Consider the following 26716-nt stretch of genomic DNA (forward strand, 5'->3'; position numbering starts at 1 on the left):
CATTTGGGGTTTAAATATGCGATTATTATATAGAGATTTTCCTAGACGCAGAAGAGGCGGGAGGGGCGGAGGGGGAGCTGCGTTTCTGTGAACTCTGACAAAGTAAACACGCAGATTCATTCATACTTGCGCCCCCAATCCCCAAGCTTTGGGGTAGCGTCCCGGCGGAGGGCGCTTGTGGTGAAGGTGCTGACACTCCGCAGACACTCCGCAGCTCTAGGTCCCGCTCCCAGCTTTCTCCGTGCACCCAGCCAGAGCCAGGTGGGAGGTGGGTGGGGGTCCCTGCCGCGGCCTCTCTGCGTCGGACCCCCTCCGTCCAAGGGAGCCCCACCCCTAGCCGACCCGCCCCCAGCTCCTCCCTGGCGGGCGGCTCCAGTCCGACTCCTCCCTCCCCCAGGCGCGGGCCGCTAGCTCCCGGGGCCGGCTGTGCTCCGCTCCGCTCCTTTTCTCAGCGCAGCAGTGCCGCAGGTGGCGGACATGCATCGGTCCTGACCGGCTCGCCATGGCCAGCCCCCCAGTCCCTCTCCGACTCACCCTTCTTCTGCTGGGTGCCGTGGGCAGGGCTGGCCCCCGCCCTCAGGTATGTGTCCCTTCAGGGCGGGGGTGGGGGGGTGGGAGAAGGGAAGCCAAGCCCCAGGTGCCACCCCTACACTCTGGACTCATTGCCCCCCAAATCCCACGGCACCGCAGCCCCTACCCTTCTCCCAAGATTCCTTCCCCCTCTCCCCATCCTGCGGGAGCCGCGGACACTGGTATGTTTGTCCCCAGACATCTCAGGAGCTGAGGATGAGGAGGGTCGGGCGCTTGGGGTAAACTCTGGAGCCAGAAGAGACCTTGGGGAAAGGGGCAGCCCAACCCTTTGGTTACTTTTGGAGTGATAGGTGTTTAGAATCTAGGACCTGGGACCCGAGAAGAGCCGGGTACCGGAGTTGGAGGTTCCTGCTCCCAGCTACCCTTGCAGTAACTCACTACTCTCTTCCTGCCTCAAGCACGTCTGTACCCCCTCTCCCCCGTCCACTCCCAGTCCAGCAGGCACACACTCTCCACCTGCCCTGACCGTGGAACTTCATTTCTCCACTCTCAGGGCTCTCTTCCTCTCCTTCCTCTGCTCTCCCAGACATCTGCCGAGCCCGTGTTCACGCACCTCGGCTAGGCCCCCGGGCTAACGGACTCTCTCCATACTCTGGCTGACCGTGTCCCCTCCCTTCTCCCTCTCTTGCACCACCCCTCCCTAAACCTACCCTCAGACTGCTTGGTCACTTACCCTGACTTTCACTTCCCCAACCTCCTGGGTTTTCCTTCCTATGCTTTAGCTGCGGGGGATGGAGAAGGCTTGTCAGTTTGTGAGACCCCCTCACTTTTCTCCCATTCTCTGACACTCCCCCCTCCACGTAGCCTCTTCCCTCTCCCCTGCTCTTTTCTCTTCCTTCTCCCACTTTTCCCATTGTGCCCTCTGCTTTCCCTTTCCTGGTTTCCATTTTCTAGTAGGGGCTTTAGAGCTCAAGGAAAGCTGGACCCAGAGGAGGTAGGGAGACTGGTTGGGTGCACCTTCAGAACCCTTCCTCTGCTTCTCTTCCCACACCTGCCCTCCATCTCTCAGACTTTGACTCAGAGGACACAACCTTAAAATCTCTAGCCCTCTTTCTTGTGACTAAGGTGATGGGCAGGCAGCCTGGCTGCTTCTCCCCCTTATCTAGTCTCTGTCCTTCTGGGTCACCTTCTTGTCATTTCCACTTCTGCACCTCCAGGGTTCTTTGGCTTTACCTCAGTACCTCCTTTCCTGCCCCACCTCCCAACTCAGTTTTTGGGAATCAGAGCCTCTGCAGCAAATCATGCAGAGGCCCAGTATCCCTTCCTATCCAGGCTCTCCCATCACACAGAATTTACCTCATTCTCCTCTCCCCTCTTCAGGGCTACTCTGTTTTCTTTGTCTCTGTCTCTCCCTATCTCTGACTCCATCTGCTGTCATCCAGTCTCCCTGTTCGTGCAATCTTCAGCAATCTTGCTGGTCAGAGGGGCTTCTCACCTCCCATTCACTCCAAGGGCCACAACATCTTGTAATTGTTTATCTCCTTCTGTTTTCTTTCTTGGTCCTTTCCTCCATAGGGTGATTGCTGTGGAGTAGAGAGAAAAGGATAGTATGTTTACCAGGTGCTAACTTGGGAAGCAGAAAAGGTGCTGTCTTTGATTACCTTTGTTCTGATTCCAAAGACTTGTCCTTTCCTTCACCACAGCCTTGAAAAAATTCTAATATGTATTTGGAGTGAGAAAGGGGATTAAGAGAATCCTAACATTTCCATAACAGCTTTGAGGGCCCATATGACTCTGTCTTCAGACTAGGAGATGGAGAAGTCCAGGTTTGGCTGAGATGCCAAAAGGTACCTATCAGAGGTAGTGAACCAGTTGTGCTTCGGAGCTGAGAAAATGAATAAACTTTCCTGTTTGTTCTGTGAACTTCCTGTTAGAGAATCACCTCTCCCCTTCTTCCCTTGTTCCTCTTCCTTCCCATCAACCTGATTCCTGCCTCTGGACATTAAGTCTAAGATTTTTTTTCCTCAGTCTCCTCACAATCAGAGCTGCCCTTCCCTATGCCCATTCAGCTCCTTCTTCCCTTGGCTGGTGTTTTCAGAGGCAAAGAACAAGCCAGACCTGGTGGATTCTTTTTTTTTTTCTAGGCATGAAAGACATGTTTGCCAGTAATGTGTAAAGGCTTTCCAAGTTGTCTTAGACCTAATTTATTTAAGTCCTCAACCCTAGAGTAGGCCTTAAAGTAGATAAGACCAAGAGTGAAGCCACCATTGAAGGCGAAGGGAAATGGTGTGTTTATTATTTACTCCCCCACTAAAAGTTCAGAGATACAGTATGAATTTAAGTGGGAATAAATGGGGTGAGAAAAGAGAATCCTATGGCCTGTGGGAAGTCCATCTGCTTTGGCTATGGTGGAAGGTAGAAGGGTTCCTCTCACACATGCCCACCTTCTTTTTGGAAGCACCTAACAGCTACCTTCATGTCTTTTACCCAGAAATCATGAATCTCTTCATTCATTCAAATCTCCCAATTTCAGGGCTTGTCCTCTTCCCCTAGGCAACCATCCCATCCCCAGCCTCTCCTGTATGGTGGCTGGAGTTTCATAAACATCAGCTTGCAGATGTGACCTTTTGCTTTGAGGACTGGATCTGACTTGTTACCCCAAAATAATGAGTAATGGGAACAGTCAGTGAGGTTGGTGGCTACAGAGGCTGGAAAAGGAGGTTCCAACAGGGACCAGTTGAGCTCTGAGGATGTACCCAGAGCAGGTCGGTGGTCTACTACATTCTTGTTCTAGTCACGACTAAACTAGTGGGAAAGGGTAAGTGGAAGGATGATGTTTGTTTGGACCTTGCAAATGCATGACAAACACCATTACTGAATGCTTTTCATTCTCTTCTACCTGTGAAGTAGACAAAATCAGAATGACTCGTTCCTCATTTCTCCCCTTTCTTTTCATCTCCACCAGAAATGATAGAAATCGGCAAATGGCACTTTGTACTATGCTTTGGCATCATACCTTATATTTTAGGTATTTGTTTGCACATCATTGTTCCTCTGACAAACATTAAGCTAAACAAGGACAGTGTCTTTAACAAATGAAAATGTATTAATAACCCACCATGTGTGAGTAATTAATTCCTCTGTGAAAATAGGAGAAGGTAGAGATAAGAATAGAATGGAGGATAGTCCAGTTTGACAGGAAGTAATGTGAAATGACAATAGGAAAGGCAAATCAGAGCCTTGAATGCCAGAATTAGTAGTTTATACTTTAATCAGCAAGCAATTGAGAACCACTGAAATTTTTGAGGAAAGGAGAATGCTCAGAACAAGAAGATAAATTGGGGAATGATGTGAAGGATGAACTGGGAAGAGAATAGTTTCCCCACAAGTGGCCACAAGGGCTCCAACTAGGGCACTTGCTGTGAGAGTAGAAAGGAGAGGACAGATAGGTGAGCCATGACTGAGGTAGAAAATTAATTACTTAGAGAGGGAAGAGTCCAAGATGTTTCTGAGGTTACAAGCTTGGGTGGGTGAAAGGATTGTAGCAATCGAGAAATTAAAGGAAGAAACAAGTTTGTGTTCTTGGGTGAAAGGAGGACAAAGTCCCACCTCTGTCATTCTCTATATGACCTGGGCAAGTTACAACCTCTCTGAACCTCTTTTTTAAATTGAGAAGTTTGGTCAAGTTGGCTTATGAGGTTCCTTCTAGCTTAAAATTATCCTGTGAGTCTGTGTTTGGAGCTGCTGAATTATAGATGCTAAGGGGGTGGTTAGGGCAGAGCTATCTGGTGAACAGTTAGAAATTCAAAAGTAGAACCCTAGGGAAGAGGTTAGGGAAAGAGAGAGATTCTTGGGAGTCATTGGTTTAGAGGTAACAATTGCCAGCTGAATGGATTAGTTAAAAAAAGGGAGACAATGGAGAGAATCAAGTGAAATGACCACAGCCTTTGGGGGGAGGGGGGCCTATTTAAGGAACTCGTTTACAAAATGTTTTAAATCCTTAAAGGACTCGGTTTTCCATAAAAGAAAAAAGAGGAATGGTTAGAGAGGTAAGCAAGAATAGAGTGCTTTGTCATCATAGTTGAGAATCAAATAAGAGAAGATGACCAACACTGTTAGGGCTGAAGAAAAGTCAAGCTGAGGCTAGAAAAAGACATTAATAGACTTAATATTAAAGTGGTGCTTTCTGACCTTGGAGAGAGTTCTTTCAGTAGAGTGGTGGAACTGGAAGCCATATCATAAATGGTTGAGGCGAGGTGAGGTGGTGAGGTTGTTAAGGCAGGAGTGTGCCAGAGAAAAGGAGAGAGGAACTATAGTTTCAAGGGGGTGGGAAGTAAAAATAAGATAGATGAGACCTAAATTTTTTGTAAGCCAAGGGAAAAGAACTTTAAGAGACAGGAGGAAGGGGGAGTGGTGGTGAGAAAGAGGAATGGTGCAAAAGGGAGAGAGGAGGGAAAAAGGAGAAGAAAGGGAGAAGAAGAGGTGGGAGATGATAAGGAAAGGAAGAGAGTGGGCGGAGTCAGGGACTCCAAGAGAGAGGGAAGTCTAAGAAAAAGGAAAAGGAGAGAGAGAGAGAGAGAGAGAGAGAGAGAGAGAGAGAGAGAGAGAGAGAGAGAGAGAGAGAGAGAGAGAGAGAGAGAGAGAGAGAGAGAGAGATACATATTGAAGATTCATGAGAGAGGAAATAGGTAATGTAGCAAAATCACAGTAGAGGGACAGGGATGGAAAACAGGTTTATCCTAGAAAAAAAGGAGAGCTACTTCTTTATCTGATCTGCAGAGAATGGGGGAAGAGTGGAGGAAGAGAGTTGAGTGACTTCATATCATTTGACCTGTCTTCTGGGCAAAATAGGAGAGAAGGTCACCTATTGTTTCAAATGAGGGACAGGAAATAGATCTGTGGAGATCTGACCTTTGGCATTTGCTTCTGAGAATGTGCTAGTCAATAAGAGATAAGTAAAAGAATTACTACGCAGCAGTGAAAGCCCAATAAAGGAGAGAAAATCCCAACTTTTTACTGACACAATCAGAACAGATTAAGAATTTATTCTGCTGCTGGGGGTGGAAGGGAGGATTGGAAAAAACAGATAGTAGGTGTTACCCTGAACTTTGTATTAGTTAGCAAGGTGGGAGAAAATGAAAAGATGAGGGATTCTACTGAGGAAGAGAAAGGATTATTGAAATGTCTGGGTAGGCAGGAAAGGCTGAATAGCTTTGAAGAAGAAAGTGGCATTAAAGGATGAAAGGTTGAAAAATTTTTGTACAAATAAAATAAACACTGCCAAGATTAGAAAGAAAGTAGAAAACTGGGAAATTTTATAGACTGCCCCCTCTATAGAGATTTCATATCTAAAATACATGCTGAACTTTGTCAAATTTATAAGAAAACAATAAAGGATCAAAGGTCATGATGAGAGCAAAAAATAGGCAGAGGAGGATTCAGATGGAATATGTAAGAAAATATACTGAAAATAAGGGAATTGGAGAGGTGGTAGGATTATGGTCAGAGAAGAGAATTTTAGAGGGCGGTATCCTGGAAGGGAGGAATGTTAGAGTGATGTTGAAGTTTAAGGTATGACCACTTCAGTGGAAAAGTTCAGGCCATCAACACTTTCAACATCAACATCAACACTAATGCCTTCTCCAGTTCTTCACGGTGACAGACATATTTTAGGCACTTTCTGTGATCTAGATGTGGACAGAGATACAGAGATGAAATAAAACATGGTGGCCCCTTTCTTCATGCAGCTCACAGTCCAAGATGCCTTGTTTCCATCTGTACCTTGGTTAAGTGTTAAAGGATGCATAATTCAAATGCTGTTCTGTGTTTGAAGGAGTGGGGGAGATCTTAAGGGCTGAGAAGGAAAGGTTCCACAGTACTCTTGAGCTGGACGGTAAAAGGTTTTGAGTTTTTCAGGAGATAAGAACATAAGAATAGGCACAGAGATAATTAAAATATTATGGGATATGTATGGGAGGATGGTGGGGTCCATTTCCTATAGAGTGTTAGCACATGTGGCCTTTTCATTTTGAATTTCAGGTGGGAAAGTGGAGACCCAGGGGAAATGATTTGCCCAAGGTCACATAAATTGGAGGCAGAATTGAGAGGCAGGGAAAAGGGATTGGAAATAAGATCTCCTAAATCCTAATATAGAATTTTTTCCTTGGTGCATTAGACTTTTAAAAATCTCATTTTAATATCTTTTGTTTTTATTGCACCTTCATATCCATAGAGATTCCTCCTCCCTCCCTCTATCCAAATGAGCTCTTGTATCAAAGATTTAAAAACAAAGGTGGGGGAGCAGTTCAGCAGCTGGGCAATCAGTCATTCTGTCAATTAGCATTTATTAAGCACCTGCTATTTATTAAGTACTATACTAAGTTCTAGGGATACAAAGGAAGATAAAAAATAAGGGGCTAGGTTGTTCAATGGATTAAGAGTCAGGCCCAGAGATGGGAGGTCCTGGGTTCAGATTGGGCCTCAGACACTTCCTAGATGTGTGACCCTGGATAAGTCCCTTAATCCCCATTCCCTAACCTGTAGCACTCTTCTGCCTTGGAACCAATACACAGTATAGATTCTAAGATGGAAGGTAATGCTTAAAGGAAAAAAAAAAGCTTGTATATTGAGAGAAGTGTTCTCTGTCAGGCTGTTGACCTGGAGGCAGAAAGGTCCCAGGTCTAGTTGATGTCAAGAGGACCTACCCAAGGAGTCAGAGCTTATCCTATGATTGGGCCTTCTTGGTTATCTAATTACCAATTCTTCTGTCCCCTCCCCCCTGCCTCCAGCATCATCCCAGCCCCTGCAGCTAAGCTGACTTTTGGGGATGGAAGAAACAGATGCAAAAGTAGGACTTTTTGTGCCTGGGATGATCACCATAAACTCTAATTGGAAGAGCATCCTTGATCTGGTGGAGGGATTCAGGGATGGGAGGACATCAGACAGGGAGCATCCTGGCATTCTAATGAGTGACCACTGGCCAGGAGGCTGCTGGAGGTGGGAGGTGGCTAGAGCAGAGTGGGATGGGGGAAGAGCTTACTCAAGTGTCCTAAAAGCCAGCGAGTATTGTCAATATCTTTTAAATTTGCCCCCAGAGGGGGAAAACTCTGGTTGTATACCTTAGGAATAGCTCTGGGGGAATCAAAATGTAAGTAAGACCCCTACAGTTAATGTGGCATGGGGGAGAGGAAGGATTCAGTGCAAGGAAGCTAACTTGAACTATGGCCCAGAGGAGACTGAGGAATCCCAGGATTGGGGGATATATGGATACTTTCCTGGAGGGCACCTCACACAAACATCTGCCCCATCTCCCTTGGGCAGGGAATTGTTCTTCCCTCCCTCCTTTTAGTGAGGAAAGGCTTCTGAAAGAGGCAGGAATTCTGGGAGCCATTTGGGTCCTGGTCTTTGCTGTCAGGAAGGCAGGGGACAGACCTTCCCCCCAACTCCTTCCCAAGAATTTTGCTTAAGAAAATGTTGTGTGAAGCTGTGTTAGCTGGGCCTCCCCCCAACTTCAAAACTGCAGCTAAAACAGCTTCCTTTTCCCTGGCTCTCTGCCCTAAGGAAAATTTCAACTCCCCTTTGAATGAGGAACCACCTCAGTTGGCTGAGAATGGCTTATGGGGAGCCAAACCTGGATGCCATAGATGAGGGAAGACAGTGTACAAAGAGTGTTGGATTCAGATTAGGGGGACCAGAGTTCAAATTTTGACTATGTGTCTATATGTCCTTGGACAAGTCAATCACCACGACCAACTGACACTCCTGAGCCTATTTTTCCATTTGTGAAATAAAAGGATGGGACAAGAGTACTAAGATCCTTTCTGCAGACTGATGTGATATGACTCTGAGGTGCTGAGCTTGACTTTATTACCTTTCCCAGGGTTATTTGTATTTTTAAATTTTGTATTATTTATATATCATATATTATATTATCTTTATATATGAACAATACATTTATGCTATACATTATATAATTTATATAATTAATTTTTAATGAACAGACAGGAGCAATGAATCAAAAGATTTCTGACCTAAAAATTTTAGTATCATGGAAGGTAAATATATTTATTTCTATAGAGTGAAGGGTTTCCTTTTTATTTCTGAAGTGTTCCTGTAAGGGAAAATTACTAGTCTCCCCAGAGATCAAAGGAGTTAGAACTAGTAAGGACCACATGGGTCATCTAGTCCAAACCTCTCATTTTACAAAAGAAGAAACTGAGGCCCAGAGTTTAAGTGACCTACACAGTCACCCTAAGAGTAAGAGTTAATGATAAGATTTAAACCTAAGTCAACTTTTTGAAGAGGGAGCAAGCCATTCCTCACCCCCACATACAAACATACCTTTCTTGATCTCTTTTATTATCTCCTCTCTAGCCTTCTGTGTTCCTCACAGCATATTTGAGACACTTCCTTTCTTTCTCCTCTTCCTCTCTCTTGACCCAGTGGTTTCAGAGTTGGGGAAATTAAGCTACTACTAGGAAGGTGTCAGGATACTGGGTATCTACTGCCTGGCTATTTATTAGATTTGGTTGTAGGTGGAACTTGTAGGGTCTTGGTATTTTCCATGGAAGAGAAGCCCTATACTCTGATTCTTCAGGTCCCCCAGTCCCTATCCTCCCACTTCTTGGGTCAACTGAGGGGGCATACTGAATTCTTTTTTTTTTTCCCAAGCCTTTCCTTCCATCCTAGAATCAGTACTGAGCATTGGTTCTAAGGTAGGAGAGCGGTAAGGACTAGGCAATGAGGTTAAGTGGCTTGCCCAGGGTCACACAGCTAGGAAGTATCTGAGGCCATATTTGAACCTAGGAGGTCCCATCACTGGGCCTTGCTCTCAATCCACTGAGTTACCCAGCTGCCCCCCAACAAACTGAATTCTGCTAGCTAATTAGCCTCACCTCTCTGGAGCTCAGGACAGCGATCCAGCTGCAAGGTGGAGTGAACACAGGCTGTCTTCCAAATAAAACCTGCATAGGTGATTGGAAAAAGATATTTAAAAGACTTCAGAGAAAGAAGGCTCTCCATCCTGGTCTTTGTCAGCTCCAAGCTGGGCTACTGACGGGCAAAGAAGGCAAGTGAAATCAAGGCATTAGGGACCTGTTCTCACTATTCATGTCCAGAGAAAGAACTGTGGAAGTAGAAACACAGAAGAAAAACAATTACCTGATCACATGGGTTGATAGGGATATGACTGGGGATGTAGTCTCTAAATGATCATCCTAGTGCAAATATCAATAATATGGAAATAGGTCTTGATCAATGACACATGTAAAACACAGTGGAATTGTGTGTTGGCTAGGGGAGAGGGGTGAGAGGAGGGAGAAAGAACATGAATCATGTAACTATGGAAAAATATTCTAAATTAATTAATTAAATAAACATTTTCAATTCTAAAAAAAAAAAAATAGGGACCCGTTCTCCTCTCTGGTTACCTCCCTGATGAAGGAAGTTTGCTACAGAAGGGCATTATGAATTAAGTTTGTATGCCAAAAATATGGGTCCTCTCATCTGAAAAATGTCTTGGTTCCTCTCAGCATTTTCTTAGCAATGTCTCCATGGGTAGAGATTTGGCATCTGATTGGATATGAGGTGAGAGAAGGACAAATCTGAGGGAAAGAACTTTGGACAGTGAGACAACAGTATTTCTCTCCTCCGAAATGTTATTCATCCTTCTTTGGAAGGGGAGCAACAACATCACAAGGACTGACGGCGGATGTGCACATGGTTTGGACTGAAGGGAGAGAGAGTCCACAGAAATAGAGAAGTCTGGAGGAAGGAAAGGTTTAGGGGGATCCCAATGTGTTGTATTTTGGACATGTTGGATTTAACGTGCCAATAAACACTCAGGTGGAGAGCTGCCTAAAATAACGCTTTAATCAAGCCATGATTACAACAGGGGTTCAGGAACTACTCTAGATCCTCAATGCCTATAGACTATGCAGTGAACCCAAAAGGCCCTTTACAACCTGGTTTCAGCTCACATTTCTAACCTTGTTGTTTAATTAATGGTGTATTTTACAATGCTTTGTTATTACAAAGGATCATTGGCTCATTTGATCCCCTACACTCCTATAGATGGGGGCAACTAGGCAGCTCAATGGATAAAGAATCAGGCCTGGAGTCAGGAAGACCTGAGTTCAAATCCAGTCTTACACTAGTTTTACTCATCTGTCAAATGATCTGGAGAAGGAAATGGCAAGCCACTCCAATAGCTTTGACAAGAAAATCCCAAATGGGGAACGGGGGAGAAGGGGGAGAAGCTGGGTGGCTCAGTGGATTGAGAACCAGGCCTAGAAATGGGAGGTTCTAGGTTCAAATGTGGCCTCAGATATTTCCTAGCTGTGTGACCCTGGGCAAGTCACTTGACCTCCATTGCCTAACCCTTACTGCTCTTCTGCCTCAGAACCAATACACATTAGTGATTCTAAGATCAATGAATACTTATTAAATTTCTGATGGTAATGACAACTGATATTTACATAGCACTTTTTTGCAAGGTATTTGGTCTTAAAGCCATTATCTCATTTGATCCTTACAACTCTATGATAAGTGCTATTCTTCTTCCTATTTTATTGTTGAGGAAATTAAGGTTTGATTTAAAAAAACAACATCCCAAATGGGGTCACAAAGTGTTGGATGTGACTGAAATGACTGAACAACACTCCTCGAGATGACCAGTCCAAAAACCTGTTCCCTGGGTCTCTATCAAGAAATAACCCATATAAAGTACATTTGCAACCCTTAAAGTGCTATATAAATAGCAATTGTTAGGTGGTTGAAAAGCTAAGTACCCCAGAGGGAAGGTACAGATAGAACCTGGCCAGCTCCCCAGATGTTCGTTGGCGAGAGCTCAATATAGCAAAGTCTGTCACTACTAGAATGGGAGCCCCTCGAGAGCTAGGATTATGTCTCTCCCATCAAATTAGAAATCTAAGTCACAGGTTTTGAGTCGCCTCAGAGACCATCTGATCCCACTCCCTAATTTTGCTGATGAGGAACCCAAGGCCCAGGGAGGTTAAAGTGCTTTTTCCAAGTCCAAATTGGTAGCAAATTGCAAAACCATCTGATGATGGACCTCCACTACTGTCAATTTGATTTATTTCTTAAGCACCTACTAGATGCAAAGCACTATGCTAGGTGGAATTCAAAGGTCTATAAAGTACTTAAATTCCATTTGGGTGGGGTGGGATGAAGTGACCTAATGGGGGAAAGAGAACAAGCATCTATTAAGAACCTTCTATGAGGGGGCAGCTAGGTGCTCAGTGAATAGAATGCCAGGCTTACAGAGGGGAGGTCCTGTGTTCAAGTACAGCCTCAGATACTTCCTGACTCTGTGACCTTGGGCAAGTCTCCTAACCCCAATTGCCTAGCCCCTACCTCTCTTCTGCCTTGGAACCAATATTTAGTTTGATTCTAGGACAAAAGGTAACGATTAAAAACAAAAACAAAAACACCTCCTATGTGCCAGGCTCTGTTCAAAGTGCTCTACAAATGACATCTCAAATATATAAAAAAGAAAATGGAAGCTGGCAAAGAACACTAATAGGTGGGAGAATCAGAGAAGACTTCATGGAGTAAGAGACACCTGAGCTAAGCCTTAAAGGAACATAGGGATTCTTAGAATCATAGTTGGAGAGGAAAGTACTCTGGGTATTCCCAGAAAGAGGTGCAGAGTTCAGGGCGATGGAATATTGAGGGGATTCCATGAAGGCAAGAACTTGGGTCTTCTCTTCCTTTTGCATTCCATCAGCCTTTGATAAGACAGGCAGCTATGGCAGATCCATTCAGGCCTTTCCTTGGTGGACACAGCAATGATGTGGGGGAGGCAGTGGGGACAAGAGGTAAATCTAGGAGGTCTGCCAGTAATGAGGCTGGGTGAGGGGATGTAGAAGCCTGCAACATTAATCTGTTCTGAAGAGCCCTCCAATTTGGAGAACCAACCAGCTGCCTGGCGATGGACGCAGCTGATGAAACCTCTTAGCCTCCCGATCACCTGCCCAGCCAAGTGACTAGTGGTTAGGAGAGAGGCAGCAGTGGGGAATTTATAAGAGAAGGAGTAGGCAAAAGGCCACCAGTCTGTCCTCTCATCCTGTGCACACAGCTCTGGGCTAGGCACTAGGGGATGGAGAAAGGAAAAGACCATGCCTCTGTGCCCTGGGAATTCCCAGTATGGTAGAGGATGCCAGAGGCTGCATAAGATAAGTGGTACAAGGGGCAGCTAGGTGGCATTGGTGGATTGAGAGTCAGACCCAGAGATGGGAGGTCTTGGGTTCAAATATAGCTTCAGACACTTCCTACCTGTGTGACCCTGGACAAGTCACTTGACCCCCATTGCCTAGCCCTTACCGCTCTTCTGCCTTGGAAACAATACTTAGTATTGATTCTAAGATGGAAGTTAAGGGTTTAGAAAAGAAAAGAAAAGAGGAATAAACAAATGTGCCTTAAAGAGCCTGAAAAAAGGCCTGGCTGGGGCTTGTCACCCTCCTATTCCAGACAGGCTTCAGAGCTGACAGCTGTTTGGTTCCCATAAGTGACCTCAATTACCTAACATGGATTAGGTGCGCTGTTATTTTGGCTGGGATTGATGGAGTTAAGGGGCAGAGGGATCACTCTGGGACTGTTAGCATCAGGTCTGCTTGTCCCCTCAGATCAATGGTAGTAATGGGGCCATTGGGGTGAGGGAGTAAAGCTGTTTGTTGAGATGGGCTGGGCTGCAAAAGGCAAATGGAGGAGGGAAGAGATGGGAATTCTGGCTAGCTGGCCCTAAAACAAATGGCGAGGTAGCATAATATGGGGAAAAGAATGCTAGATTTATCAGAGAGTCAGAGAATCCTCTACTACTTTCCTACCTACTACTACACACTACTGTGTGACCTACCGTATAATTCCCTGAGACTCAGTTTCCCCATCTGCTAAATGAAGTAATTAGAGCAGATGACTTCTAAATTCCCTTTTAGTTCTGAACCTATGATCTTAAGGAAGAGGAATGACTGTTAAGTAAGGAAACTGTTTTGTTTTATTGGATAACAAACTTGGCAGGCATTTATACATTTATAGCCTTCAAAGTTCCCTCTTGGGACTACACACACACTTATTCAAGATTCAAATTCAATGAACATTTATTAAATTTCTGATGATAATGGTAACTGATGTTTACATGGCACTTTTTTGCAAGGCATTTGATCTTAAAGTCTCATTTGATCCTTACAGCTCTATGATAGGTACTATTATTATTCCTATTTTATTGTTGAGGAAATTAAGGTAGAATAAAATTAAATAACATGCCTGGGGTCTTACAGCTAGTAAGCATATGAGATCGGTTTTGAATTAGATCCTCCTAACTCCAAGCTTAGCACTTTATCTATTGTTCCACTAGCTACCAGGTAGAGAAAAGGACTTGACTGAGGTTATAGTTAAGTAGCAGAAGTGGAATTCAATCCCAGATCTTCCTACTCCAAGGCAGGGCTCTTTTCAGTATATCAGGATAATCTACATAGAGACCTTTAGATGCCATATTGTCTAGTTTCTAGTTTACAGAGAGAGGTTAAGATCACCCAAGTAGTAAGTATCAGATTCTGGGATTTGACCCAGAGTCACAGAATTTGGAAATAAAAGTTTCTTCAGGGTTAAGTAGTCCAGTCTATAAACAAAGGAATCCCCAATAGAATGAAGATGAGAAGTCTATCCTCTCCTTGATGATCTCCAAGGAGGAAGAACCTCTCAAGGCAACTACTTCCATTTTTGGACAGCTCTAAAAAAGAGAAAGTTTCACCTGACACCAAGTCTAAATTTTCATTGTTGTTCAGTCATATCTGACTCTGTGACCACACAGACTGTAGTCATCCATGGGGTTTTCTTGGCAAGGATATGGAATTCATTTGCTATTTTGCCTAGGACATAGAGCATAGAGGAGTGGGGAAAGAGTAAACCAATCTGAAAAGATAGGAGTGGAACCAGACTGAAGAATTTAAATTTTAATTATGAAGAGGTGTTTGTATTTTAACTTTAGGGCAATAGGAGCTCCTTAAGAAGGGTAGTAATATGGTTATGCCATTATACCAAGCTGCTTCTCACTACTCATGTCATTACTATTATAATCATCATTATTTTCCCACAGGGTGCATACATGTCCCTTTCAGAAACAGTGCAGAAGTGGAGGGAATATCAACAGGAGTGTCAGCGATTAATACAGGAGATACCTCTTCCAACCACAGGTGAGCACTCACCATTGCCTCTATCATTGAGAAGACACACATGGATTTGACTTTCCTCTCATGCTCCACCCCACAGCTGACCCAATGAGATTATTCTCTTCTCCTAATACTACTCTTCCAAACAATACCCTGCTTGAATGCTCTGTTAAGGAAAACCTTGGGCTGGTTTCTGGAACTTATAGACAAGTAGAATCATATAATCAATTTAGTTGTTGGGGAGAAATAGAAACTTGGGGAGAGGTAATGATTTATCCAAAACCACAGAGCTAGTAAGTAGAATGTTGGTGCTCTTCCTACTACATCATTCAACCTCTCAAAATCCTCCTTATCACTCAAGTCCAGCTCAAATTCCTCCTTCCTAGATCAGCATTCTTTCCCCTCCCCAACCCATCCCATACGTGACCAAACTCTTCTTGGAACTCTCAGACTCTCTAAAAACTTTGTACCTCTTCCTGCTTATCACTGTCTAATTTGTATCATAGTTATCTGAGCTCATATTTTATCCCCCAAACTAGTCTGAAAGCCATCTTGGGCCAAAGATGATTTCTTGTTCTTCTTTGGGATCCTCCTCACCACTTAGTATAGGCAGGTGCATATAGTAGGGACTCAACAGATGTTGGAGAGGTAGATAAATGAATGAAAGGAGTCAGTGAAATGGAGTGGAAAGAATGAAGGCCTGGGTTTAAATACTGACTCTGCTCCATCTTACCTTTCTGACCTTCACTGGACCTCAGTTTCTTCATCTATAAAATAATAGGGTTAGAAAAAAATTACTTCCAAGGCCCTTTGCAGATCTAAATGAAAGAGTGCAATAGGAAGTGCTAAAGCAGAAGAATGGAATGATATAAAGAGTTTTCTAGGAAGATACTCTTTTCTAGGAAGATTACTCTGGCAGAGACATTCAGGATTAATAGGAACAGAGAGGGAATACTGTTAAGAGTCTGTTTCTGAAGCTCAGGCATGACAGGGTGAGAACTTGGAACTTGTTTGGTGTCATTTTTCCTGGGGATAACAGAATTGTAAGGGATCTTAGTTGTTATCGCATCCCTACCTGAATGGGAATCCCTGCAGATTGGGAGAAGGGCATATGATGAGTGGGTACTGAGAGAGAGCTCACTGGGGAGTCAGAGGAGAGGAGAAGCAGTAGTTGGCTATGAGCCATTCCTGAATATTGATGTGTTATTGTTGGAGATACATGTTCTGATAAAGCTCAAGGAAATCCCAGTTTTGGAGTCCAGAGCAGGGACTGAAAATGGAAATAAGTAGGAAGATAGCACAGAACCCTAGAGAAAGAAAGGGATGGAGTTATCACTGCTTTCTCTTTTGAAGATGGACAAAGGACCCAGAATGTGAGTGGAACATAAAATAGAATTGGGGATGGCACCTATCTCACAGTCCCAAGGAAACTAGGGACTAGAATTACAACTCATAGCTCTTCTTTATTGGGTCAGCCAGATTGCTCTGATCTATTGTAGGAATTGGAGGAGGATTGGTGGGAAGAGAATAATGAAGCTTTGAAAGGAACCTTCCCTACTTCCACCTTCACCTAACCAGCCATCTTTCCCATTCTTTTTCCTCAGGAGGCACATTTTGCAACCGGACCTTTGATAGCTATGCCTGTTGGCCAGATGGCCTCCCTGGGACCTATGTCAACGTCAGCTGCCCCTGGTACCTTCCTTGGGCCAGCAGTGGTAAGAACTTTCCTGCCCCACCACCTCTTGCTGTGACTGGGTCCCTGGATGTTCAGTCAGGGTAGAGTGTATGGGTACTCAAGGTACTAATGTAAACAGAGCCCTGAGGCTCTCCATTCTCAAATCCTGAGATGGGCAGTTTAATTATACTCCTGCAATCCCTACATCCTATACCCCATCCCTGAATACTGTTTATCATTCCACCTCCAGGCTCCTGGGTCTCTATGGTCCTGGCCCTGGGACCATTTATGCAGCTTTTCATCACTCACCAATCTGCATTCCTCTGTTTCAATCTTCTGAGTCAACCATCTGGCAAAACAATTAGAAAATTGAGGGGTGCATTACTTCCTTTTTCCTCTTTCCATCTTCTTCTTTACTCTCTCCTTTCTTCTCTCTTCCCTTCTATTATTTTCTTCTCTGTCCTATTCTTATCTCTCTTTTTCCCCTTTCTCCCCTTTTCTTCTTTTTTTCTCAATCCTTCCCATTCCTCCCCATTCCTCCCCTCCAGTTCTTCCTCCTATATTCTCCCATTGTGTTCTTCCTGGTTATGTACTATCTATTCCTTTTTTTCTTTCTATTTCCCACCCTTCCATGAATATTCAGCATGAGATGATTTGCTCTTTGTCTCCCCCTTTCTTTCTCCCCACCCCCCATAAAGTGCTTGCATCATTCACAAGCTGAGTGGAGCTGGGTTGCTAATCATCTTTACATTCTAATTTGGGAAGGAGGAAGGAAGTGGTCAGATGATTTCCTGTTCTTTTCTACAGTCCTTCACTTGACCTGACCAATCTTTAATCTCTTCATTACCCATTTCCTATCTATGCTGACATCTTTCTGTTCTTTTCTTCCATCCTACACTCACACCCATACCCAAACCCCAAAAAACTCCATACACACACACACACACAATGCTGGTTCACTGAAAGTTCAGTTTTTAATCTCTTACCAAGTTCCCATCAAGTTGGTTGAAGGGGACCTTGGATCTCTGAGATTGGCCAACCCAGTACTGTAGCAAGCACCAGAACAAAAACACATTCAGCTTTGGTGGAAGAAGGCAAGGGCATAAGAGAGAATTTTGGTTGCAGTGGATCTGGGATCAAAGGAGCTCATATCTGCTACTCACCTGGGTGACCTTGGGCTAATCATTTAAACTCTCTGGGCCTCAGTTTGCTCATTTGTAAAATGTAAGTGGGGCTCTTGGGCCAGCTGTACTTTGAGGTCCTTTCCAATTCTAAATCCATGACCTTATGATGAGTGAGAAAAGTTTGTTTCAAAGACTGTTCCCCCCTAACTTCTGTGGTGACTTCTCCTTCCAGTAGCAATGGGGAGAAGGATAAAGTGCTGGGCCAGAAATGAACATGTCTGGGGAAAAGGAGGAGTACGTACCCTGAGTCTGTCTTTTCTCAGTGATGGAAAGGAACAGTGATGGCTTAGCTTCCTGGCAAGAAGAAATGGAGATTAGCTCCCCAGGATTAAATTGGTTATTGAGATGATTTGGGGAGGGCAGACAAGGACACTGGTGGTGAGTGGCCACCCACATCTTCCTCTTTGTACTTTGACACCCACCTTCTCTGGCCTAGCCTGATTTAGAGCTGATGATTTGGGCGCAGAGGGCTGGCCTGTGGTTGTCACTGGTATAATTCATTATCTATCATGTCTCCTCTGGGGCCTGGCATTTCCTAGAGAAATGGTTCTATAGGCTCCCAGAGACAGAGAAGAAGCCATAGACAGATGTGTTCTTGCAGCCTCCAAACCATTCCAAGTGGTGATGCCTGGGGGAGGAGGGCTCTCCAAGAGAGCTGCATTTTTGAAAATACAGTCCCGAGTCTCTGGGAAGGAGACAGGATCTGATGAGGGCCAGGGCAGGTTATTCTTTGGCAGAGGTGGCCAGGCTATGGGAAAATGCTCTCTTTGGGGAAAGGACAAGCAGGGCACTGAAACCAGGGTGAGCTCATCAGCTAGCTCATCCCTGCCCTGGACCTAGCTAGCCCCTATTGGTGAATTAAATGGATACCATTTTGCCCCATATAATGGTGCTCAGGCTGCATTAAGGGAGGTAATATTTTAAATGAAACACTCGGCCAGTTATGAAGGTTAAAATGCATTTATTATTCATCAGTTTATTAACTTATTCTGTATTGAGTCTTCTTGGCTGTCCAGATCCATGCAGTCACTGAGGGGTTTGGGTGGGGGAGAGGTGCCTATAACCCTTGAGCTTCCATTTTCATTAAGGAGATGAAATACCTTTATTTGAAATTTTATCATTTAAAGAAATGTCCCTTAAGCAAAGTATAAGCAAAGTTAGGAAAATGGTTGAGAAAGATACAGGATTAATAGGGCTGGATCCCATCCTGGACAACTTGTTCCTCACACAAAGAGATTCTGTAGAATCACCTCCTTTGTGTTCAGGAGTTTTGTCACCCATGTGAGCCCATGACACAGTACAGCCAAGAGAAAACAGCTTCTTGAAAGTAATCAGGGTGGGACAGCTGGTTGGTTCAGTGGTTAGAGAGCCAGGCTCAGAGATGAGAGGTTCTGGTTCAAATCTGGCTTCAGATGCTTCCTAGATGTGTAACCCTGTGCAAGTCACTTACCCCAATTGCCTAGTCTTTTCTGGTCTTCTGCCTTGGAACCAATACTTGGTATCAGTTTGATGATGGAAGGTAAGGGTTTAAAAAAAGAAAGAAAGAAATTAATGAAGGTGCTTAAAGATGCTGGTTCTCATTTGGCTTTCTCATCTTTCCCTACTGCTGGGTGACTGACAAGGCCTCCAGCAGCAGCAGTGAGAAGCATTTCTAATCATAATCAGCATTTCTACAGCATAGTTTGGTGGGAGGAAGCAACGCATGACAACCTTCTTCCATCTGCAATGGGTTCTATGCCCAGGGAGGGCCTAGAGGATGGGCACTCTGCCCCATCTCACTTTTTTCCCCAAGGGATGGAAAGGAATAGAAATATCCCAGCTTTCTGGTGGGAAGAAGGAGCAGGAATTAATTCTGTATATGGGAGTGGGACTGTGGGGGAAAGGTCAGACCTCCATCTGTACTAGGAGCACTTGGGGAAGACTTAGTCACACCCAGGCTATTCATAACATTTGTTTTGTTGTTGTTGTTCAGTCATTGCCTGCCATGCCTGACTCTTTGTGACTGACTTGGGCTTTTCTTGGCAAAGACACTGAAGCAATTTGCCATTTCCTTTTCCAGCTCATTATATAGATGAAGAAACTGAGATAAACAGGGTTAAGTGACTTGTACAGGTCACACATAGTATCTGAGGCCAGATTTGAACTTAGTTCTTCCTAATTCCAGGACTAACACTCCTTGGCATATTAGAAAGAAAACTGGATTTGGGATTAAAAGATATAGGTTCAAATTTGAGTCCTAATACCTATAACTTGAAAGTCCCAGAATAAATGAATATCTTTTCCTTTATTTAATCCTTAATAAATATGATTGAAAGTCTTAGAGACTTCTTAGCTGTGTGACCCAGGGGGCATCCCAACCTTTTTGTCCCCCTTTCTCATTATAGCCTCAGACCATGTGGAAGCACAACCCTGAAAACAGATCCCCCAAAAAGTCACTTAACCCCAATTGTCTAGCCCTTACCGTTTTTTTGGTTTTGTTTTTATTTTTGTCTTAGATTCAATACTTAGCATTGAGGATTTAAATCAATAAAATGAAATGACAGGATTGGACCAGATGATCTCTGAAAACCATTCTGGCTCTTAGTTCTATGATTTAACCCACATAAATGAAAAGAGCATATGTAAGACCCTTTGCAAACATTCAAGTGCTATATCAATGCTAGTTGTTAGGATAATGATGATGGTTCTAAGACTTGGAGTCTGAAGACATGGGGTAAAATGCCAACCTGTATCCTCAGCTATAAAATGGGGGTAAATAATACAGATATCCCTTCCATGACTTTCCCCATGAAAGTTTCAATATATAAGAAAATAAAACTTAAGAAATTAAATGGGAATTTTGAGGGGTTTTCCAGAAGCCACAGATGACACAGAAAAAATTTAGAAAGTCGGAAATACATAAAACATATGTACAGTATTATATAATATCAACATATGCTACCTTTTAATACAGTAAGGTACTATAAACACCCATTGAAAAAATGTAAAAATTCAGACTTCCTCTCTGATATGAAGGGAGTGCCAACACTTTTTTCCCCAGATTTTTCCTGATTGAGGGATATGATGCAGAAGAGATACCTGTGCTTGCCTTGACTACCTCCTCGGGGCTAATGTGAAGACTGTCTTAAATATGGGAACTGCTGTCCATAATTGTTTCCAGGAGTTTGGGGGGCTTCCCAACCTTTTTTCCTATTATAGCCACAGACCATATAGAAACAGGACTCTGAAAACAGATCTCCCAAATTTCTTCCTTCTGTGAGCCCAGAGCTGCCTCCTCTTCCTTGCTCTTGCCTCCCCCAATTCCAATGGCCTGTCTTTCCCTTCTGCTGTTCTGAGATTTGGGGTGAGAACCTCAGACTAGTCCCCACCTCTCCAGCTACGGGGAGCCCAAGCAAGGAGCAACCCGTCATCACTCAGCCTCTAACCCACCCCCAACTCTGCCTGCCTGCCTCTCCTGGGCTCCATCCATCACCTTTAATTTTATTTGAGCAGGAAATAGGCCCTCACAGTGGCCCGTTTATGAACGAACAGAGTTTTATTGCTTTCTCCATGAAGATAATGACAGCCGTCCCGGCCCCCTGCCAGCAGCCACCTGGCTCACAGGACTAATTTACTCTGCTTTCTGACTCTCAGAATCACCCATGGCTACTGCCTGGCCCCCCTCTTCCCCCACTGAGTTAGGGACCCATAGATGCAAGTGTTCCATCAGCATAATTGTTTTTACCACCCAGACTGCTCCCTGTCCCAGGAGCTAATGAAGCAGGAGGAATTAACCTGCACTGAGGAAATCCTGGTCCCTGGACTTGGGATGGGGCAGAGGGAGGTGAGGAGGGGAGAGGAAGACTCTAGGGTCTTGGCGCTTGATCCTCAGCGCTGAATCCAGAGTGGACAGATCCCTTGAGTTTTGTATATTATTCTCTCAATGGATCTGCGATCTCATAAACACGGAATTTCCTTATTTTGCTGCTGTGGGGATCAGCCTGTGCACAGACATCTTCTCCATCTACGTGATGGGTGTTCCTGTGCTCTCCTGAAAATTCCATTTGACTCGGTTGGCTTTTTTCTCGGTCTCTTGACAGTGATGGACATGATGATACTGGTCTGTTAGTCGTACCTTATATACACCTTGTTCATGACCACCTCACCTTTTCTGGTGATGGATAGAGCTCTCTGATCACAGCCTGGATTTTTATCAGTGATAATACGTTACAGCCTATGCATGCTTACAATGTTTCGCTCTAGTGCCTTTTGGGTGATACTTGACTTTCATTCAAGTGAGGTACAAAACAAGAAGCTATATGTTTGCCAAAGGCATTTTGACATTGTCTGAGGGATACATAGTCTAGAGTTTGATAATTATAATAGCTAGCTATAAATGCGTAGTGCCTACTATGTGTTAAGGGCTTTGCAAATATCTCATTTGGTAGTAACAACAACCCTGTAAGGTAGATGCTTTTATTATCCCCATTTTACAGTTGAGGTAAACTAAGGCAGACAGAGGTTCAATAACTTGCTTGGGTTTGCACTGTTAGAAAATGTTGAAATCTGGATTTGAATTCACATCTCTCCTGATTCTAAGGTATTCGCTATATTCATTGTGTTACCCTAGCTACCTCTGTCCTTTGATTAAAGCAAACCTTTCTAGAATCATCCTGTTAAGACTCAGTGATGCCTATGAAGTTGAATTTGCCTTCTTGTTTTGGATCTGTCCTTGACAGCTGTCAGCATTTTTTATCAATGACTTAGATGATGACACAAAAAAGCATCTCTACTAGCTGAAAGACTCAAGGCTGGGAGGGATAGTTAGCCTACCAAATGTCAAGTTAGAATCTGAGGGATTCAGTAGATAGAGGACTGAGCCTAGAGCCTAGAAGATTCTAGAACTAGATCTTGGAGGGAGTTTTGGAATCAACTAGCCCAACTCTCATTCTACAGATAAGGAAACTAATGTCCAAAGAGATTAGATGACTTGCTCAAGGTCACAGAGTTGTTCATGTTCAGTGGTTTTCAGTGGGGTCCAAATCTTTGTGACTTCATTTAGGGTTTTCTTGCCATTTCCTTCTCCAGATCATTTCACAGATGAGGAAACTGAGGCAAATATGGTTAAGTGACTCGCTCAGCATCACATAGCTAGTAAGTGCCTGAGGCCAGATTTCAGAATTCAGGAAGATGAGGCTACCTGACTATCCACTGCACCTCCTATCTCTCCATTCTACAGAAGAGGAAACCATGGCTCAAAGAAACTAGGTGACTTACTCAAGATGATATAGTTAAGAGGTGACAAAGCCAAGATTCTAACACAAGCCAGAGTCTCCATTATACCATCTTGCCTCTCCATACCTTTATTCTGTCATTTTTACAGTGACTTAATAGTTAGTTATTCCAATAAATTAATTCCTATATCTCTTCAACCCATCTCTCTCTCTAGCTTCGCTGCATCATGGCAAAATGGAGAAAATACTGAATTTGAGGTCAGAATTGAAACCTGGCTCTGCTATTTGTTAACTTGTGAGGCAGCTGGTGGCACAGTGGATAAAGCCAGGAAGACCTGAGATCAAATCAGGTTTCAGACATTTTCTAGTGGTGTGACCCTGGGAAAGTCATTTAACTTTTTTCTGACTCAGTTTTTCAACTGTAAAATGGATATCAGATTGTTGTTAGGCTCAATCTAGATAATACCTGTAATTAAGCACAGTGCCTGTGCATGTGTGTTAGAATATTGGCTTTAATCACTTAACTATATCACTTTAGCAAGTTACCTAATTTCTTAATTTCTTCATGCCTTAGTTTCCTCATCAGTAGAATGGACAGCAAGATGGTGTAGTGGATAGGAGTCAGGAAGACCTGGAGTCAGGAAGACTCATCTTCCTGAATTTAAATCTGGCTTCAGACACTCACTAGCTGTGTGACCCTGAGCAAGTCACTTAACCCTATTTGCCTCAGTTTCTTCATATATAAAATGAGCTGGAGAAGGAAATGACACATGGTAAGTGCTTATTTCTTTTCCTTTCCTCCATTTGGACAAGTCACTTCCTTTTTCTGTTTGTCAAAGTCACCATCTACAAAATGAACTGACTTGACTAGATGGTAACTAAAGTCTGTTTGACTTCCAAATCAGAGCATCTAGGAGGCAGAGTGGATAAAATGCCAGGCCTGTAGTTTGGAAGACCTGAGTCCAAATCCAGCCTCAGGCATTAGGTATGTGACCCTGACCATGTTAATTCACCCTGTTTGCCTCAATTTCCTCATTTGTCAAAAGAGCTAGAGAAGGAAATGGCAAATGATTCCAGTATCCTGGCCCAGAAAACCCCAAATGGGGTCACAAAGAGTCAGACAGGACTGAAATAACTGAACAACAACATCTCTGAATTACATGATCCTCTTACAGGCCATCAATGCCACCTGCTTATACTACTGTAATAGGGTCTTGGCAACAGTGTGATTGGCAACTGGTGGTGAAATGGTACTTTTGGCCTGAAGTCAGGAAGATCTGAGTTCAAAATCAGCCTCAGACCATTACTCGCTTGTGATCCAGGACCAGTCACCAAGCCTCTGTTTGCTTCAATTTTCTCAACTGTAAAATGGAGATAATAGCATCTACCTCCCAGGGTTGTTGTGAAGATCAAAGGACATCCTGTTTATAAATCAATTAATGCAAAGTCTGGCACGTGGTAGGTGTTATATAAATGCTGATTCCCTTCTCCTTGGTAGGTCTGTTCATACCATGGCCGGAATAATTTTACTTAAGCATGGATGTGGGCATGCCATTCTATTACTGCTCAAAGATCTTCACTAGCTCCCTATTGTTTACTGACTAAAGGTCAAATCCCTTTGCCTGGTATTCAAGACCTTCCATAATTTCTTGTCCCATCTGGCTGGTCTCATATCATATTACTATACTCCATGAACTCTATGATCTAGCCAAATGGAACTGCTCTCTGACCCCACTCCCCCAGGCCTGCTGGGGCTTTTTTTTTCCCAAAGTTTTCAGTGACTGGACATCCTCCTCCTCTTGGCCTGCTGAATTTCTTTCGTTTGTTGGTTGTTCAGTCATTTTGGTCCTGTCCAATTCTTCATGGCCCCATTTAGGGTTTTCTTGGCAAAGACACTAGAGTGATTTGGTATTTCCATTTCCAGCTCATTTTACAGATGAGGAAACTGAGGCAAAAAGGGTAAAGTGACTTGCCCAATGTCATGCAAGCTAGTGTCTGAGGCTGTATTTGAACTCAGGTCCTCCTGACTAGGACCAGCATGCTATCTACTGTGCCATCTAGCTGGTGAATTTCAACCCATCCTTTAGAATACTCAGATACTTTTCCTGATCCTCTAGTTAGTAGCCACTCCCCTCTTGGGCTCCAAAGAGTGATAATGCTGATGATTTTGCTGAGGTTGAGAGGGGATGATAAAGATTAAGGGAGTCAGAATTTCAGGGAATTGGGGAACTCTCAGGAAGGAAACTCCTCCCAATACAGATCGGTACCTCGGCTGGCAATCCCAAGCTTAGAAACTTGTCAGGAGCTGGGAGGTTTTAGTGAGGGGCCCTGATTTCATAATCAGTATGTGTCAATGGCAAAACTTGATCCCAGGTATTCCTACTCTGACTCTATGATACTATATTTCCCTCTGCATCTGATTCCCTAAAACATCAGATACTAATAATAGTTATTAGTGTCATATTCTCCTGCTAGACCGAGAGTTCCCTTACCTACAATTTGCATCTTTCCCAGCCTCTTACATTTATGGAATGAACGAATAAATTGTTAAAAATTAAGTAAAGTAAAAAAGTAATCTTTGATCCCATCCAGTTATTCTGAATTCAGAATTCAAAGTGAAAATAATAAATTACTTTGTGTTTATTTGTATTTGCATAGTGTCCTACAAATCTCTTCCTTGAGGACATTTTGCTTTTACTTTTTTTTTTCACACCCTTACCTTTTGTCTTAGAATTTATACTGTGTATTGGTTCCTAGGCAGAAGAATGGTTAAGGGCTAGAGAGCAGGGGTTAAGTGACTTGCCCAAGGTCATATAGCTGAGAAGTGTCTAAGATCAAATTTGAACCCAGGACCTGATTCTTGGTCCACTGAGCCACCTAGCAACTACCAGGTTTTTTTTTTCCTTCTAAAAGAAAACTTTCCAGGGAAACTGTAGTCTGGGTGCCCCAAGATAAGAGCATTCAGAATACTGTTGCCTGAAGAATTTGATCCAAAGAGTCCTGCCTCATCTCCAAGGTGGGCCTCAGTGAGCCCTTGACCCATTAATCCCTACAGGATCAGAGTCAGAAGGGACTTCAGATGTCACCTTGTTCCCTACTACGAAGATATAGCCAACAAAATGGTCACTAGTCTCCGTTGGAAGGTGCTAATAGAGGGGAAGCTCTTATTTCCCAAGGCTCCCCATTCCACTGCTGAACAGCCCGAATGGTTAAGAATTTTTTTTTTGTTTACATTGAGACTCTCTGCAATTCCTACATATTCACTGGGCCTCATTCTGCCCCCTCTGAGGCTAAGCAGAACTAATCTAATCCCTCTTCCATGGGATAATCTTTCAAATATTCAAACCAATCTATCACACCCCCTCTAAGTCTTTTTATATTCCAGGCCAAACTCTACTAGTTCCTCCACCAATCCTTGTATGGTGTGGTCTTAGGGCTCCTCAACAGTCTCCTTGCCCTACTCAGGAGGATTCCTTCAGCCTTCCTAAAATGTAGCACCAACCAGATGTGATCTGACCAGGGGAGAACTCAGTGAGGCTACCACATGCATTGTAAAAGACACCATGTCTCTCTTAAAATAGCCCAAGATATGTGGGGGACGGGAGGGAAGGGGCGCTGTACATGTTGGTGTGGATGCGTATATATATTATATACCTGTTAAACATAATAGATGCCTAATAGATGCTTGTTTCCTTCCTTCTCTCATTTCCTCTCTGACTGGCACAAGCCTTATATTAAGCTTGTAGCCCTCTAAAATCCCCCAAACTTTTTGCTAAGAAACACTGTCTAGCTTTGCAACTCTGCCCCCTCCATTACTACCACATTATGCTTGATTTTTAAACAATCTCTATGCAATTTTATCTTGTTAGAGTGGGTTGATTCTACTAGCATTTCAAGAACAGTGAGGCAGGGAGGAAGGGAAGGAAA

General features: G+C 43.7%; 1 protein-coding gene across 1 annotated transcript in view; it reads left to right on the forward strand.

The window, feature by feature from the left end:
• Nucleotides 1–222: 222 nt before the first annotated feature.
• The window catches only part of GLP1R (glucagon like peptide 1 receptor), a 75104-nt gene continuing 48610 nt past the window's right edge, over nucleotides 223–26716 (forward strand). Inside the window, exons 1-3 of the mRNA XM_007483834.3 lie at nucleotides 223–580; nucleotides 14645–14741; nucleotides 16322–16432. Coding sequence (XP_007483896.1) covers nucleotides 503–580; nucleotides 14645–14741; nucleotides 16322–16432 — 286 coding nt within the window. The 5' untranslated portion in view covers nucleotides 223–502. The remainder of the gene's footprint in view (nucleotides 581–14644; nucleotides 14742–16321; nucleotides 16433–26716) is intronic.

This window comes from Monodelphis domestica, chromosome 2, assembly GCF_027887165.1.
Source record: "Monodelphis domestica isolate mMonDom1 chromosome 2, mMonDom1.pri, whole genome shotgun sequence".
In the NCBI taxonomy this organism is placed as follows: Eukaryota; Metazoa; Chordata; class Mammalia; order Didelphimorphia; family Didelphidae; genus Monodelphis; species Monodelphis domestica.